Source organism: Juglans microcarpa x Juglans regia, chromosome 2D (genome assembly GCF_004785595.1).
Source record: "Juglans microcarpa x Juglans regia isolate MS1-56 chromosome 2D, Jm3101_v1.0, whole genome shotgun sequence".
NCBI classification, from domain to species: Eukaryota; Viridiplantae; Streptophyta; class Magnoliopsida; order Fagales; family Juglandaceae; genus Juglans; species Juglans microcarpa x Juglans regia.
The window spans coordinates 23,475,234-23,489,176 of record NC_054596.1 but is presented as its reverse complement, the minus strand read 5'-3'; the positions used below and the strand labels follow the sequence as shown (position 1 = coordinate 23,489,176).

At 33.2% G+C, this 13,943-nt stretch overlaps 1 protein-coding gene across 1 annotated transcript; it reads right to left on the bottom strand.

Annotated features, from left to right (window-relative positions):
- Window positions 1–7,222: 7,222 nt before the first annotated feature.
- On the bottom strand, window positions 7,223–12,102 carry LOC121249163 (optic atrophy 3 protein homolog). Its single transcript, XM_041147864.1, has 4 exons — window positions 11,845–12,102; window positions 10,271–10,405; window positions 8,067–8,153; window positions 7,223–7,447 (listed from the first exon to the last, which is right to left on the bottom strand). The coding sequence occupies exons 1-4, from the start codon at window positions 11,971–11,973 to the stop codon at window positions 7,289–7,291; spliced, it is 510 nt and encodes a 169-aa protein (XP_041003798.1). The 5' UTR covers window positions 11,974–12,102; the 3' UTR covers window positions 7,223–7,288.
- Window positions 12,103–13,943: the final 1,841 nt, after the last annotated feature.

Sequence of the window (13,943 nt, the reverse complement as noted above, 5' to 3'; positions counted from 1 at the left end):
GACATGACGTGACATGAAGTGAAAGTATAGATGACCTGATGTAACGTAGTGTGACATGTATGTGAGATAAATGACATGACATAACATGAAACATATAGACAATTTGTGACATGCCGTAATGTGTAACAGATAACATTTCATGACATAATATAACAGGTAATAGATGAACATTTCATGACATAACATTATGTGTAACAAATAAATATTTTGTGACGTAGCATAATGTGTAACAGATAAACATTTCATGACAAAATAAAATGTGTAACAAATAAATATTTCATGACATAATAAAATGTGTAACAGATAAATATTTCATAACATGATAAAATGTGTAACAGACATACATGTCCTGACATAACATAACATGACATATATAAGAACATAAGAACATGGACAATTGTTCTCTTACCAACATACATACACATAAGAACATGCGCGATTAAATGGGAAATTTTATGGGAAAATTTATAAACATCAAGAACTCCTCACTAACAGTTTAGAAACATAAAAATACTAATTTAGAGTAAAATGATCACTCTACCTCTCTACATGTAAAATTTACATTCCTCATATAAAGTTTTTCCTAAATCCAAATACCTAATTAGAAAAACTTAAAACACATAACAACTGGGTTCAACGTGCTTAGGCCAAAACATGTATAGGCCAAACATTTTGATTTTTGTTGCAATTCTATCAAACCTCATTTCTCATGCTTAAGCTGAAATATTGCAACATACAAAATCATATTTTTTGCTCAAATAACATACTAAAACAATAAAAAAAAACTAACATCATAAAAATCACAAATTTCTTCAACACAAAACTTCAAGTTTTTTACCTTAAGCACAACCCTTGATGTTCAAGGTTTTATCTCTTTAGAAAACAACTCCCATAACTCCAAAAGTTCAATAAGATACTCTCAATACATTCATAACACATTCTTAAGAGTTATCATGCTTTGAATCATCAAGCCAAAACTACAAAAAAGTCACAAAATCCAACTTAAAACATTCGGCTATCACACTCTAACCAAAATCGAAATCTATGTGGTTTGGTTTTGATCAAACCATTAGATCTGAAAGATTTTATGAAATAAATCATAAATGAATATCATATGGTTAATAATCAAGTCCTAAAATAGATCTAAGTATCATACCTAAGATCACATGGCAAAATATGCATCAAAACATAGATCTACCCAAAAAGCTCAAATACAAGATCTATCTGAATCTTTTCATGTATAAAAATTCATATCTTTAAAACTAAAACCATAAATCCTCAAAATAACATCCGAATTGTAAATCAAAGTCTTAGAAACATCCTATGTAAATATTAAAGTCATTGGATGTGACACTTAGGATGGAACTCAGGTTTGGGGGCAAAGACGAGATGAGATGTCATCTCATCTTCTCATATCATTACAACTTTTTCAAATTTTCACACAAAATTATAATAAAAAATTCAAAATTTTCAAATCTAAACTCAACTTTTTCAAATCTCAAAATAATAATAATTTTTAAAATTATTATTTTAAACATCTAAAACTAAAAATTCTCATCTCACTCCCCAAACAAAGCGTCGGGACATGTAATATAAGATTACTTACCCTCGTTCATGACAGTTAATATGCGGTACATCCTATAGATGCATCTAGTAGTATGCAATAACCGCGGCGGAATAAGGGTGACTAAATAAAACTTATGCCAGAATAAACTAAAACATTCCAATGTCATTCATAACCATCATAAGTTCAAATCATAAGGTAACATAATCTTAGTATAATTATTCTTGATAATAAGTCTCCGTGGCTAAATGAACTGCTTCATGCGTTCTAATGTACCAAGGGTTAGGGCTATAAACATCAAAATGAGGTCTAATCTTTTGTGAAAATCCGGCTCCTCTTCAATCAATCAGATCCACTGGTCCATTTGATACATCGGATCCTTACACAATTTCTATTATTCCGAGTGGAATGATAGTAGGTCCACAAATGTGTGAGATTTACTTGAAATCTCAGCAAGTTAAGTGTCATAGTTTAATGGGTAAGACAAATCTAACTAACTCCCTTAAATAAAAAATTATAAAGCCAAAAATATAATATAGTATTAGAAGCTCATTCTAAAGGAGATTAAGGGTTAATCCTAATAAGTAATTAGGCGGGGTGTTACATTGGAGCATGTTTTCTCATCAAAAGATTCATGTTTATTCAAAACAGAATCTGTTTTCAACTTCCCAATTTTCAACTTTTAGATCTAAGTAAAACTCGCATAAAAAAATTATAACATGCAATGAGTATTCATAAAACTTGTATATTAGCATGTTAACTATAATCCATAAAAATATCAGACAAATATTTTGTCAAGGACACCATAAAAAAAAAAAAAAATCAAAGAATCACACACTGTCCAATTTATCGCCCAAAATGACCTCTTCATGCTTAAACAAATGACCATGAAAATTTATAAGAAATATACCAAAAGAAACAAGACTCGAAGAGGAACAACTTATTGAAGAGAACTTTGTGAGGAAACGCTTAAAACAATTTCAAAAAAGTCAAGTCAAGAAAGCCAAAAAAGCTGTTCGAGAGCTCCAATGGTTTTCTCTCAAAGAAAAGGGTTGGAAAGTGACCAAATGTAAAGGGAATGGACATGAATGACTTTTAGACATATGGAGGGGTGATAGAAGGTGTGTGAAAGATACTTTGAGTCAAGGGGTGTCAGCCAAAACCAGGGGCAAAACCAGCCCATGGTTTTTTGCCAGCAACTGCAGTGTGAGAAGGAGGTGGCTCTTGGCCTTCCCATCAAGTATTGTTTAGGGTTGCTTTGGAAAGTGATAGTACTGCCATGGGGGAAAACTTCCTTCACAAGCTTTGCCTTGGTGGCTCAATATCGTGGACCTTAATGGGCCTTAATGAATGGGCTTCCATGGGTTTTGGTTGGGTTGTTATCAAGCCAAAATCTAATTTTTCTTGGCCCAATAAGATTACCAAGGTTTAAAAGAATAAATAAGGATATAGTAACATAAATTTGAGTGGTTAATAGCATGTGAAAGTGATTTAATCAAGTAATTAAACACTAAGCTAAAATTAGGTTCAATTAGGGTTTGGAAGTAAACTTCTGGGGTTTGGAAGCAAACTTTGGGATTTGGAAAAACCATTCGAGATTTCACTTCTCACCAAGATTTTAGAGTTTCAATTGGATTCCAAGTGGTTAGAGTTTCTTTAAAATTGAAACTCTCTTTGGTTTGACACAAATTGGATCGTTGAATGGAATAGGGTTTTGCTTAGATGGCATGATCACAAAGCTTGATTTCCTTTATATTTTCCATCTCATGATTCTTCTTGGTGCCAGTGTCCAATATTATTCACCAAGTGTGGCTAAGATCTTGCCAAGTGTCTAAATAAAACTTCTCTAACCTAATTTGGACATTCCACACTGTGATTTTGAAAACACTGATCTAGTTGCTAACATCGAGGCTACTATTCACTCTAAAAAAGTGAAAAATAAACTTTACATTGTAAAATTCTAAATAATAATACTAACCTCAAAGTGCAAATCTTTTATCAAAATTTGACTCGGAAGTGCCTCAAAAAATTCAAAACATGTTTCAAACAAACATTATTTCGAAAATCAAAAATTGTTTTGTTGCGCCATAAAATCCTAAATATTCCTCTGAGACTAATGGCGTAGATTGTTTCTCATTCTCACACTCCTAAATATTTCAAATAAATAAAATTGTATTTCTGGCATCATAGTAAGTAGTAAGCTTGACTATGCTGACAGACTAAAACCTACACAATTGATTGATTTATGAAACTTTTGAGTTCCTAAAACCTAAAGAAATTCATCCCTTGAATTTCTGGCGGGCTGTTACATTCATTAGCAGCCAAAGTTTTCAAACGTAAATATTATAGAACTAGCCATATTCTGGATAAACTTGGGACCTCCCCATCTATGATTTGGAGGAGCATTTGGTTTGCAGTTGATCTATTGAGAGAAGAGTTGATAGGGAGAGTGGGAAATGGAAAGAGGATTAAGATATGAGGCAACAAATGGCTACCCAAGTCTACATCTAATTGCATCCAATTTGCCGTAAAATTTTTGGATCCTGGAACAAGTGTTAGTGAGCTGATGGTAGAGGAGAGAAAGGAATGGAATGAGCCTTTGATTGCTGAAATCTTTGACAAGGATGAAGCTCAACAAATATGTTGTATCCCTATCAGTGAAATGAGAGGAGAGGATTGGATTATCTCATACTACAATAAAAATGAAAAATTCACCATAAATAGTGCATATCATTTGTCACAATCCATGAAAAGAAGATTGAATGGGAAGACTCTTGAGATAGAGAGATGGAAGAGCACTGGAAAAACTTGTGGGGTTTGTGTGTGCCAGCAGGTGTGAAAAATTTTCTTTGGAAGGCAGGAAACAATATTCTCCTAACTAGATCCAATTTGTTTTGTAGGAAAATTATTGAGTCTCCTTTATATCCAATATGTTAGAGTGGAGAAGAAAAAGTGATGTTTGGGTAGAGAATGGCAATTCAATTCAGAAGAGGTCAAGCTCTGGGAATGGTTTCTTGGAGTTATGGGAAAATCTGTTTAGGACTTTGAATAAGGAGCAAGTATATGGAACTAGGTCAATCATGAAATGGGACCTGGTTCAAAAGGAATTAATACATATTGGAGAACAAATTCTCAAGCCCTAAAAAGGTTGTGGCATAACCTTAGACAGCTTGGAGGAATTCCATCAAGCACTTGATTTCTAGGTGGGGAAGCAGTACAGGGAAAGGGTAGCAAGAGTATACCACTGTTGGATAGCTCCTAGAAGGGATATGGTTAAAGCCAACTCTGATGCTGCTGTGGATAACAAAATCTAGAAAATTTGAATTGGAGTTATCATAAGAGATTGTGCGGGGGAGATCATGGCAATAGTTTGTGCATAGAAAAGCTGGGTGACCCAATATGTCATAGCTGAAAGTATGGCCTTATGGAAGGCTATGGAGCTGTGCTTTGATATGAGATTTAGAAAAGTGATTTTCGAAGGAGGGTTGCTAGAGATACAAATGAATCCTACACACTGATGTGGCACACTACGTCTCCCTTCTTTCATTCCTTTTTTTTCTCACTCTCTCTTTCTCTCTCTCTCTCTCTCTTTCAACCCCCTCTCTCGAGGTGGTTTTTGACCACCACAGATGGCCAAAGGACTGCGATTGTCGACCAGGCAAGCTGTTGGCTCAGACCCCGACCACCTAACGGAAGCCACGCAGGGGTCGACCATGCACACAGTGTGTGAAATGTGCAGCAACGTGCACAACAAGTTGTCGTGAGCTCCACGGCGGTGGTGCCGCTTGGACCACCGGCGTCTTCTGCCCACCCTGAGGTGGTCCTCGACCACCATGGCCGGCACAAAGAAAGGGCACAAATAAAGGGTAGGGGTGGTGGGCACAGGGGATGGGGAGAAAGAAAGAGAAAAAAATAAAATAGGGGGAAGAGGTGGCACACTCCACATCATGTGTGGAATCTGTTTGTGTGATTCTTTTATATCTATAGTATTTTTATTCCATAATGTAAAACTAGCAAGTAAATATTTGTGCTTTTCTTTTTTAAATATAAAAATTAAAAGGTGCCAGATTGGGACAAAACGAACTTTATACAAAAGAGATATCTCAAGTTTTTATTTCTCTTTGTTTTGCTTCTTTTTGTATAGCTTAAATGCCTAATTATAGTTTTTGGTTTTCTAATTTTCAGACAATTTTATTTTAGATTTTAATTTTAATTTCTAATTTCTAGTTTTAATAGTTATTTTTTAATCTGCAATTTCCTGAGTGTTGAGGTGATGCAACAATACGTGGTGGATGGACTTGGACCTCATTTGGTTATACAGATGAGAAATCTATGAATAATTATGAATTAATTTGTTAATAGTAATAAAATGATTTGAATTAAGATGTTTTATGAGATTTTTGAGAATGGAGAGAAAAAAAATATGAATAACAATATTATAAAATTAAAATATTATTAGAATATGATTTTTTTTAATATTATTTTTATTTTAAGATTTGAAAAGGTTGAATTATTTTTTGAATTTTGATTAGAAGTTTGATAAAGTTATAATGATTAAATAAAAATGTTGAAAATTTGAAAATGAAAAGTATTTGTGTTAGTATTATTTGGATGTTGAAATCAAGAGATAGTTGCGTTTGGATGTTAAACTGAGTTTAGTTGAGTTGAGTTGAGATGATAAAATATTGTAAAAATATTATTTTTTAATATTATTATTATTTTAAGATTTGAAAAAGTTAAATTATTTATTATATTTTGTGTTGAGATTTGAAAAAGTTGTAATGATGAGTTGAGATGAATTTATGTACCAAACCTGAAGTTTTAAAATGTGAAAATTATCTAGTCTGGCTTGATTTTTTTATCCCCCTGAAAATGTAGAATCCTTAACCACAAATAGAGAGTGAAGGGTTTTACATCACGTCCTGGGACTCTTTTTGCATAAATAGAAATGAGTTTTCCGGGTCAATGCCTCAAAAGATGCAGCTGTTTAATCTACTGTTTGCAAACGAAATAGCTGGGAAACAAAATGCGAGGACTTTTTAAGGAGTTTTCAGATTTAGAGATGAATTGAGATAATTTGTGAATAGTAAAATAAAATATTTTTAAAATATTATTTTTTAATATTATTATTATTATTATTTCGAGATTTGAAAAAGTTGAATTATTTATTATATTTTATGTGAAAATTTGAGAAAATTATTTTGAGATTTGAAAGAGTTAAATTGTTTATTATATTTGTGTAGAAATTTAAAGAAGTTATAGTAATGAAAATAAGATGAATTGAGATGAATTGATGTGTATTTTGAATTCAAACAGTCCCTAATTATGGACTAGACGTAATTCTGCAGAAAGGGAAGGTTTTTCAAAGGATACACAACATAAAAGATTCCTTGACATAACATGAAAATGTTTCTTTGAATTTTAGAAGGGGCTCTCCCGTTGTCACGACTTTCTACAAAAGAAGAGATTTGAAGAACTCAAGAAAAAAAAAGAAGCTAATTTCAATAGCTTGGTATCATATCCGGGTTTTGCTATACATTAGCCACTATTCATCCCCACACCTGACATTTTTTTTTTTTTATATATCATAGGTTGTGGAGTAGTGAATAGTAGTTGATGAGAAGAATTATTCATAAATAAAAACCAAACATTATTAGAGTTTTGGCGTCAAGATCAAACTGTACAGTTAAACTTTAGTAAATTGACTCTTGATTTTTACAGCGTTCATGTGTTGTTTGGCTTTCCATCTTCATTGGTGTGAGCGTGCCTGAAGTGAAAAATACCGGTAAGTCCTCTTCCTTTGGCAAGTTGTTCTAGTTCTTCAATCTTGTGTCTAAGAAGTTCAACCTCTTTAGCCAAATCTTCATCTCTTTGCTTCATTGCCTTAAACATTCAAATAGAACATCACCAACTTTTAATATCTTCACAGAAAAAAAGATAAAATATTGACCTCTTACAAATATTGTGAAAAACCCATCACATGGGGAGCATTTGAATCACGCCTTCTTATTTTCTTAACCAACAGATGACAAGAACTTACTGAATTTCCGAAGAAGTTGAAAAGAGAGAGTGAGTGAAGATCGAGATACTCAACCAAATTTTAGAAATCATTGTGACACCATCGATACTCTTTTAAAGATCTTGATTATCATATAATCAATCAAGTTTATTAATATATTGAACTATTCTTGTGCATCAAATACTTTATCCCAACTGGGTACAAGGGGAACAAATGATATACTGTCTTCATAAGATTATCCTCTCTCAAAACAACCACAAGCGTTCTTCCAGAGACATATTAAGTCGATTACAAGGAAATAACTGAATCAGCTTTGAAAGATGGAAGATTAAATTGAGCATCATCTGAATGATACTTGAAGAATATATATATATATATATATATTTTTTTTTTATGAATAATACTTGAAGAATAATAAAAAGAAAAAGGATCTCAAGGTCCATTATGTGTATCCTATATCAGAGGAAAAAACAAATTAAGTACCTGCAATTCCTGCCTGCGCAATTCCTCCTTTCTTGCCTCAGATCTAGAACTTCTTTGCACCTCAAAAATAACAGCAGCACCAGCAACCTACAGATCAAATGGAGAGTATGAAAGTATATCCAGTACATACATTGACTCAAAGCATCATGAATGAAGTAAGAATGAGATCAAAAGTGTAGCAAGAGGCCATTCTCTCAAAACCGTGCTGTACATACAAAATTAATTTGTTTCAGGTTAATAATGTACTCGCCAAATTGACAATCAGTATGTCTCTGAACACCCTTTTTTCTGACTAGAAACAAAAAACGACAACATAACATTTGGCTGAATCATATCTATATTTATTCATAATTGTCGATTTGGCTTCCCCGAGTTGAACTGGACATATATGTTATCTTATATGCCAAGCAAGTACAACATTATCTTTTGACATATTATCTGAACTTGGGCATTTCCTAGCAATGACTGACACTAGGAAATCTGTAAAAAATAGATCAACATCCAAGACGGGGGAGCCTACTGCAGGTAATAGGAAAAACAAATGACAAAGAGACTGTGAGCTAGAGCACTTGCCATAATTTAGCAGACTCGGGAGCCTCCCTTCAATGGCCACCCACTTACCCCAGGCTCTATATCAACTATTTAAGATATATGAAAACTGACAAACAATTGCTCCCCCTAAAAATACAAGTTGTGGGGTGGTTAATTAAGATCCCTTTCAGAAAATCTAAAAAAAGGGCACCCTGAAATTATAGAACTCGTGGGTAGATCAAGTAGAAAAAGAACAAAACAAATCAACGGGATTTAAAATGGTAGTCCCTTTCCGTTGGCGACAAAACAAAACAAAATGAAAACCCTGAGGTTCTAATTCTATTTTAGAATGTGGATGCTAGAAATAACAGAGAAAGGGGACAGTGAAAAGGAAATAGAGTAAACAGAGTAAAAAAATAAAAATAAAAAAAATAAAAAATAAAAAATGAGGAAGAAAAAAAAAATGACAGAAAAATTTTATTTTTTCCACAATTGTGAACATAGGTAAAAAATTCTTTAAAACATATATTCATAAACTCAACCTGATTGTTTAATTTTTTTTTTAAAAGAGAAACTACATGTTAATGATATCTATCAACTTGCTTATTCATGCTAAATGTTATGGTAGTTTAGGGTTTCCCCCTCATGATTTATAAGGTCTGTTTCTAACTACTTATCAATTGTAGTGAATTGAAATTGATTCTTTTAGGACTTCTAATATTCTAATATATTTCTTAGATATCATGCTGGTTTAACTCTTGATAACTTTAATTAAACTCTTTACATGGTAGATGCACAAATTGATATTCTATGGAAGTATTAAGCCTTTTTTTATGAATAAACATGGAAAAGTGATTACAGTGGCATCCTATCTAATATAATACTTGGTAGAAGATTAGACTAGCAGAAGTTGATGGGAGACAATAATGAATTCGTAGTAGTGACACCATACTCACTTAGAAGTCATTGGGATCCCACAATTCTTGGAAAGGAGAAATTCTAGCCCTTTATAATGATTCCAAGGGGTTCCAATTACATTATTGACTAGTTCTTTTGGAGTATGATCCAAATGTGACTTGGGCCTTCCTTAGGTCGTTACAAATGGTATTAGAGCCAATCTCAACTAGAAGCGTGGGATTGAGCCTGCCACCTATGATGGAATGGTCGGACGAGAACGTTGGGAATTTAAAGGGGGAGAGATTGTGATACATAGTACTAGGTTATACATGACGAATGGGATCCCACATTGCTTGAGACGTAGAAGTTATTGCTCTTTATAACAATTCCAAGAGGCTCTTATTGTATCATTGACTAGTCCTTCTAGAGTATGGTCTAGATGTGATTTGGGCTTTTCTTGGGTCATTAGAATAGGTCATCGTCGCTCAAGGAGACTCGAACTAATGATCTTACATCCATGAAACCTCATGAGAGTTAGCTTTACCGCTAAACCAACACCCTTCTATGTATAAAAATTGAAGTTTCGTCTCTAATTGCATGCAAAAATGATATGGAAAAGCATGAGTAATCAGATACATTTAGTGAACTGGAAATTTCATCTCTAAACCAACACCCTTCTGTGTATAAAAATTGAAGTTTCATCTCTAATTGCATGCAAAAATGATATGGAAAAGCATGAGTAATCAGATACATTTAGTGAACTGGAAATGAGTTACCGTGAAGACAAAGAGCTCCCCGAGAAGATCTGCAGCAGCTTGAACAGCTTTCTCCTCATTAAGTGGGCGTATTTTAGCATCAATTGTGTGACCATAAATACGTCTTTGTGTTTTTGTTGTGAATCGATGATTTGCCTAATTCAGAATCATAATGAACATATACTGGAAATCATCACATCTATATTCCAAATTACCAAACATAAATTTTCGAACAAAAATTATAAACATAAAAAATTAACAAGGTTGCAAAGTGGTATTTTTATCTATCTTTCCTGACAGATGATTCCCTTATAGTGTGTGTCATTTAAATCCAAATTGTTCCTTTTGTTGTGGTGAGTACTTAGACTACAAGATATGCCCTGTTTTTATTTCTTTCCATCAAAATGGTAAACACATGAGTACGTAATTAGCATAAAAGTGTTAAAATGTACTGAATAAAAAAATATTCAACCTATGTCAATCCAAAGACCAAACACCCAGCATTCTCTAATTCCCCATATGTAAAGATTCAATAGGAGAAACACCCTGAACTTCAAGGAATTTCCAGAAACATAGTGAACACCAAAAAATGGATATCACAACTCAAACATTAGTATGTCTGGGCCATGATTTACACTATCTATTTCAAATGGCTTACATGATCTCAAAATTCCTAATAATCTGCTTATAATCACAGAGTATCTTCACTCATTTCATGCGTGAAGTTGAAAGAGAAACTGGTTACTAACGAGTAATTGTAAGCATGAGCTTTGTTGAGATGATATTCATCGAGATTACATAAAATTTGATCTAAATCCATCATTTAGTGACAAGCTGCCTCTGTCAGCAATGATTGTTTACCAGTCAACTCAGCTTGGACAAGGTCAAAAAAAAAAAAAAAAAAGAAGGCATGTACATCCCAGCATGGGAAAACAAGAATATAGGTCAAGCCACGAAATAGAGCAAAATTTCCAACACAGTTCTATAATAAATCTCCAAGATGAAAATAAGAAGAATAAATCTCCCTCTAGCAGAAAAACCAAAATTGAAACTGATAGTCCTGACAGTAAAGTAATTTGAACACATTTGAGAAAGCTAAAAATCCTACAAACCTACCCCCCCCCCCCCCCCCCCCCCCCCCCCCCCAAAACCTATGTCGTTAATGGTTATCCATGTTACCCAATTCTCATCAACAAGAAAGAAAGAAATAGGAAAGAAAATGAAAAGCTTTACTCTATTTACATACCAATTGCGAACATATCGGCATCTGATCAAATAGTCATCAAATAAACTTGAATCGCTCAAAGATAAGAAATATAATCAGCACGCACCAAATCTAGGTTCAAAGCCATAATTGAAAAATGCATGATATCAACAATCCATATACAAACTAGCGACCACAGATATTTCTACAGTACAGGTACAAAACACAAAACCCAATCTCCAAACGGAACTAAAACAAGAAATCAAGCAAAGATAACAGGAATGAAAAGAACCATATGTGAAAACCGAAGGCAATATCAGAACCACGAGTAGATTAATTAAAAAAACAGAAGAAGAAAATAAATGTAGAGACAGAGAGAGAGAGAGAGAACCTGGGCAATGTTAATAATGAACTGCCTGAACTTGGGGTGCAAGCTGGCCTCCTTCTTAAGTCGATTGGCAATGGGTTTACAGAGGGTTTTGAGAGCGAGGGTTCCCAACTTTACGGCTGGCAGGATCATTTCTCTGCGCAGCTTCTTGGTGAAAGCCAATGAGGAACTTGATTCATTAAAGCTTTTTAGGCCCTGTAATTGGACAAAATGCGTGTGAGAGTCATGGGCTCGTAGAGGAAGATAAAGCTCAAAAGTCGACCGTTAGGGGAGGTCTCTGGGTTTGGGAAAGCTGTGGATTCTCCTCTTGCGTAATGCGTGCGAAGCAAGACTACAGCCTACAGGAGTAGCGCAATGGGTGAAAATTGCAATTTTGGAGTAATGGGGGTGGCAAAACAATGAAATTGCAATTTTATTTATTTTATTCCTTTTGGAAATTTATATTTTAACTCCCAAACTATTTTTTTTACGTTTGAAAATTATATTTTGCAACATGACCTACAAACTAACAATTTTTTCACTTAATCCTCTATTTGAAACATATATTAAAATCTACCTCTTCATTAGTATATGGGGTTAAATATTAAAAGAAAATTATATTTATAAGTCAGTGTGGATAACACACCTAGTAAAATACTTATATGCCATAATTCGACTTAGAAGAAAAATTCTAAAATTTGAATCTTACAAATCAAATATTATAATTTAAGTAATATGTAGGTTATACTTTACCCATCGGATTGAGATTATAATAACTCATATAAAAAATAGTTCATGTAGTTTGGTTTTTAGATTATTATTCATTCGTTTTGAATTTTGAGTTTTTTCATCTATGTACTTTTAATTTCAATCGTTTTGATAAGTCCGTTACATTCGTTAGACACACTAACAGAATTCTAGCCATATGGCTCATAAGTTATTAGATAATAATAGGCTTATTACTTCCTACCACCCATTTACTACTCCTAAAATATTAGATACTCTTGTTAAGTTCTATAGAAAATTATTAACAAATGTTATATAGAATTTCATAAGATATACTCCTAAGAATTTCATAGAAATCATATTTTGTAAATAGGTAAGAGTACCACGTATCTGTGCTTTGAGACTATCTAATAATTACTCCCAAACTATAACCCTTTTTAAAATACGAGTTTTTTATTCTCATTTTTTACTTAATGCCATTTTAAAACATAAATTGTAATGCACACTCTCATTAAGTTCTTACCATCATGATGGACAAAAATAAGCAAACGTGAGAACATCTTGATGGTTTAAATATTGATATTTTGAATTAAAATGTCAAGTGATTACTTCAGTATTTTGAACGTCATATTTTAAAAAGTATACTGAAGTAAAGTATTCTAATGTTTGATTTTTTTTTTTTTTTATTGACACCAGTTGTCTAAGAACAGCATCTCGATTAATCTCGGAGGTGCCCAAGTCCTAGTGTTTGAATCTTCCACCTAAAGAAAGACAAAAACCAAGAATTTTCTATTGAGCAGCCATAGAAAGGAAATATGATTTTGTTTTATATCACTTGGCCATTCAATGACTCGACTTTTAACATCACTAAAGTTTGATGCATAGCTCAAAACGTTGTAAAACAACAACATAATTCAAAATATCACCGTTCATTAATGATGCAGTATCTCTTTCGCTTGCGAGGTCAAGATTAAAAGGAGCAGGGTCTTTGCCATCTAACCTTCCAGTTCAATGCCAAAATTTCATAACATGGTAATATATTTTTTGCCATGTTTTCGTTTATGCACTTCTTGTCAATATGCATAGGCACTGGCCAGGCTCCAACACTATAACATTAGTATGTAATTCTTAAATTCAATATAATTTATTGAATTATAAAGCCAGATAATACCCACAAATAAACCCCTTGTACACAAGAAGGGTCATTGAAGTAGGGATTCTTATTGCTAAAGAAAATGGCAATAAACAAAAAAGATGCTCAGCTCAAAAACAGATTAATGGCTATTTGATTCTTATTTCCATAGATGCATGCATCCTCTCTTTTTAGTAATAAAGGTATGAGAGAATTTTTAAAATCTAATCACCATGAGATATGAAGGAAGTAGTACACTGGAGAA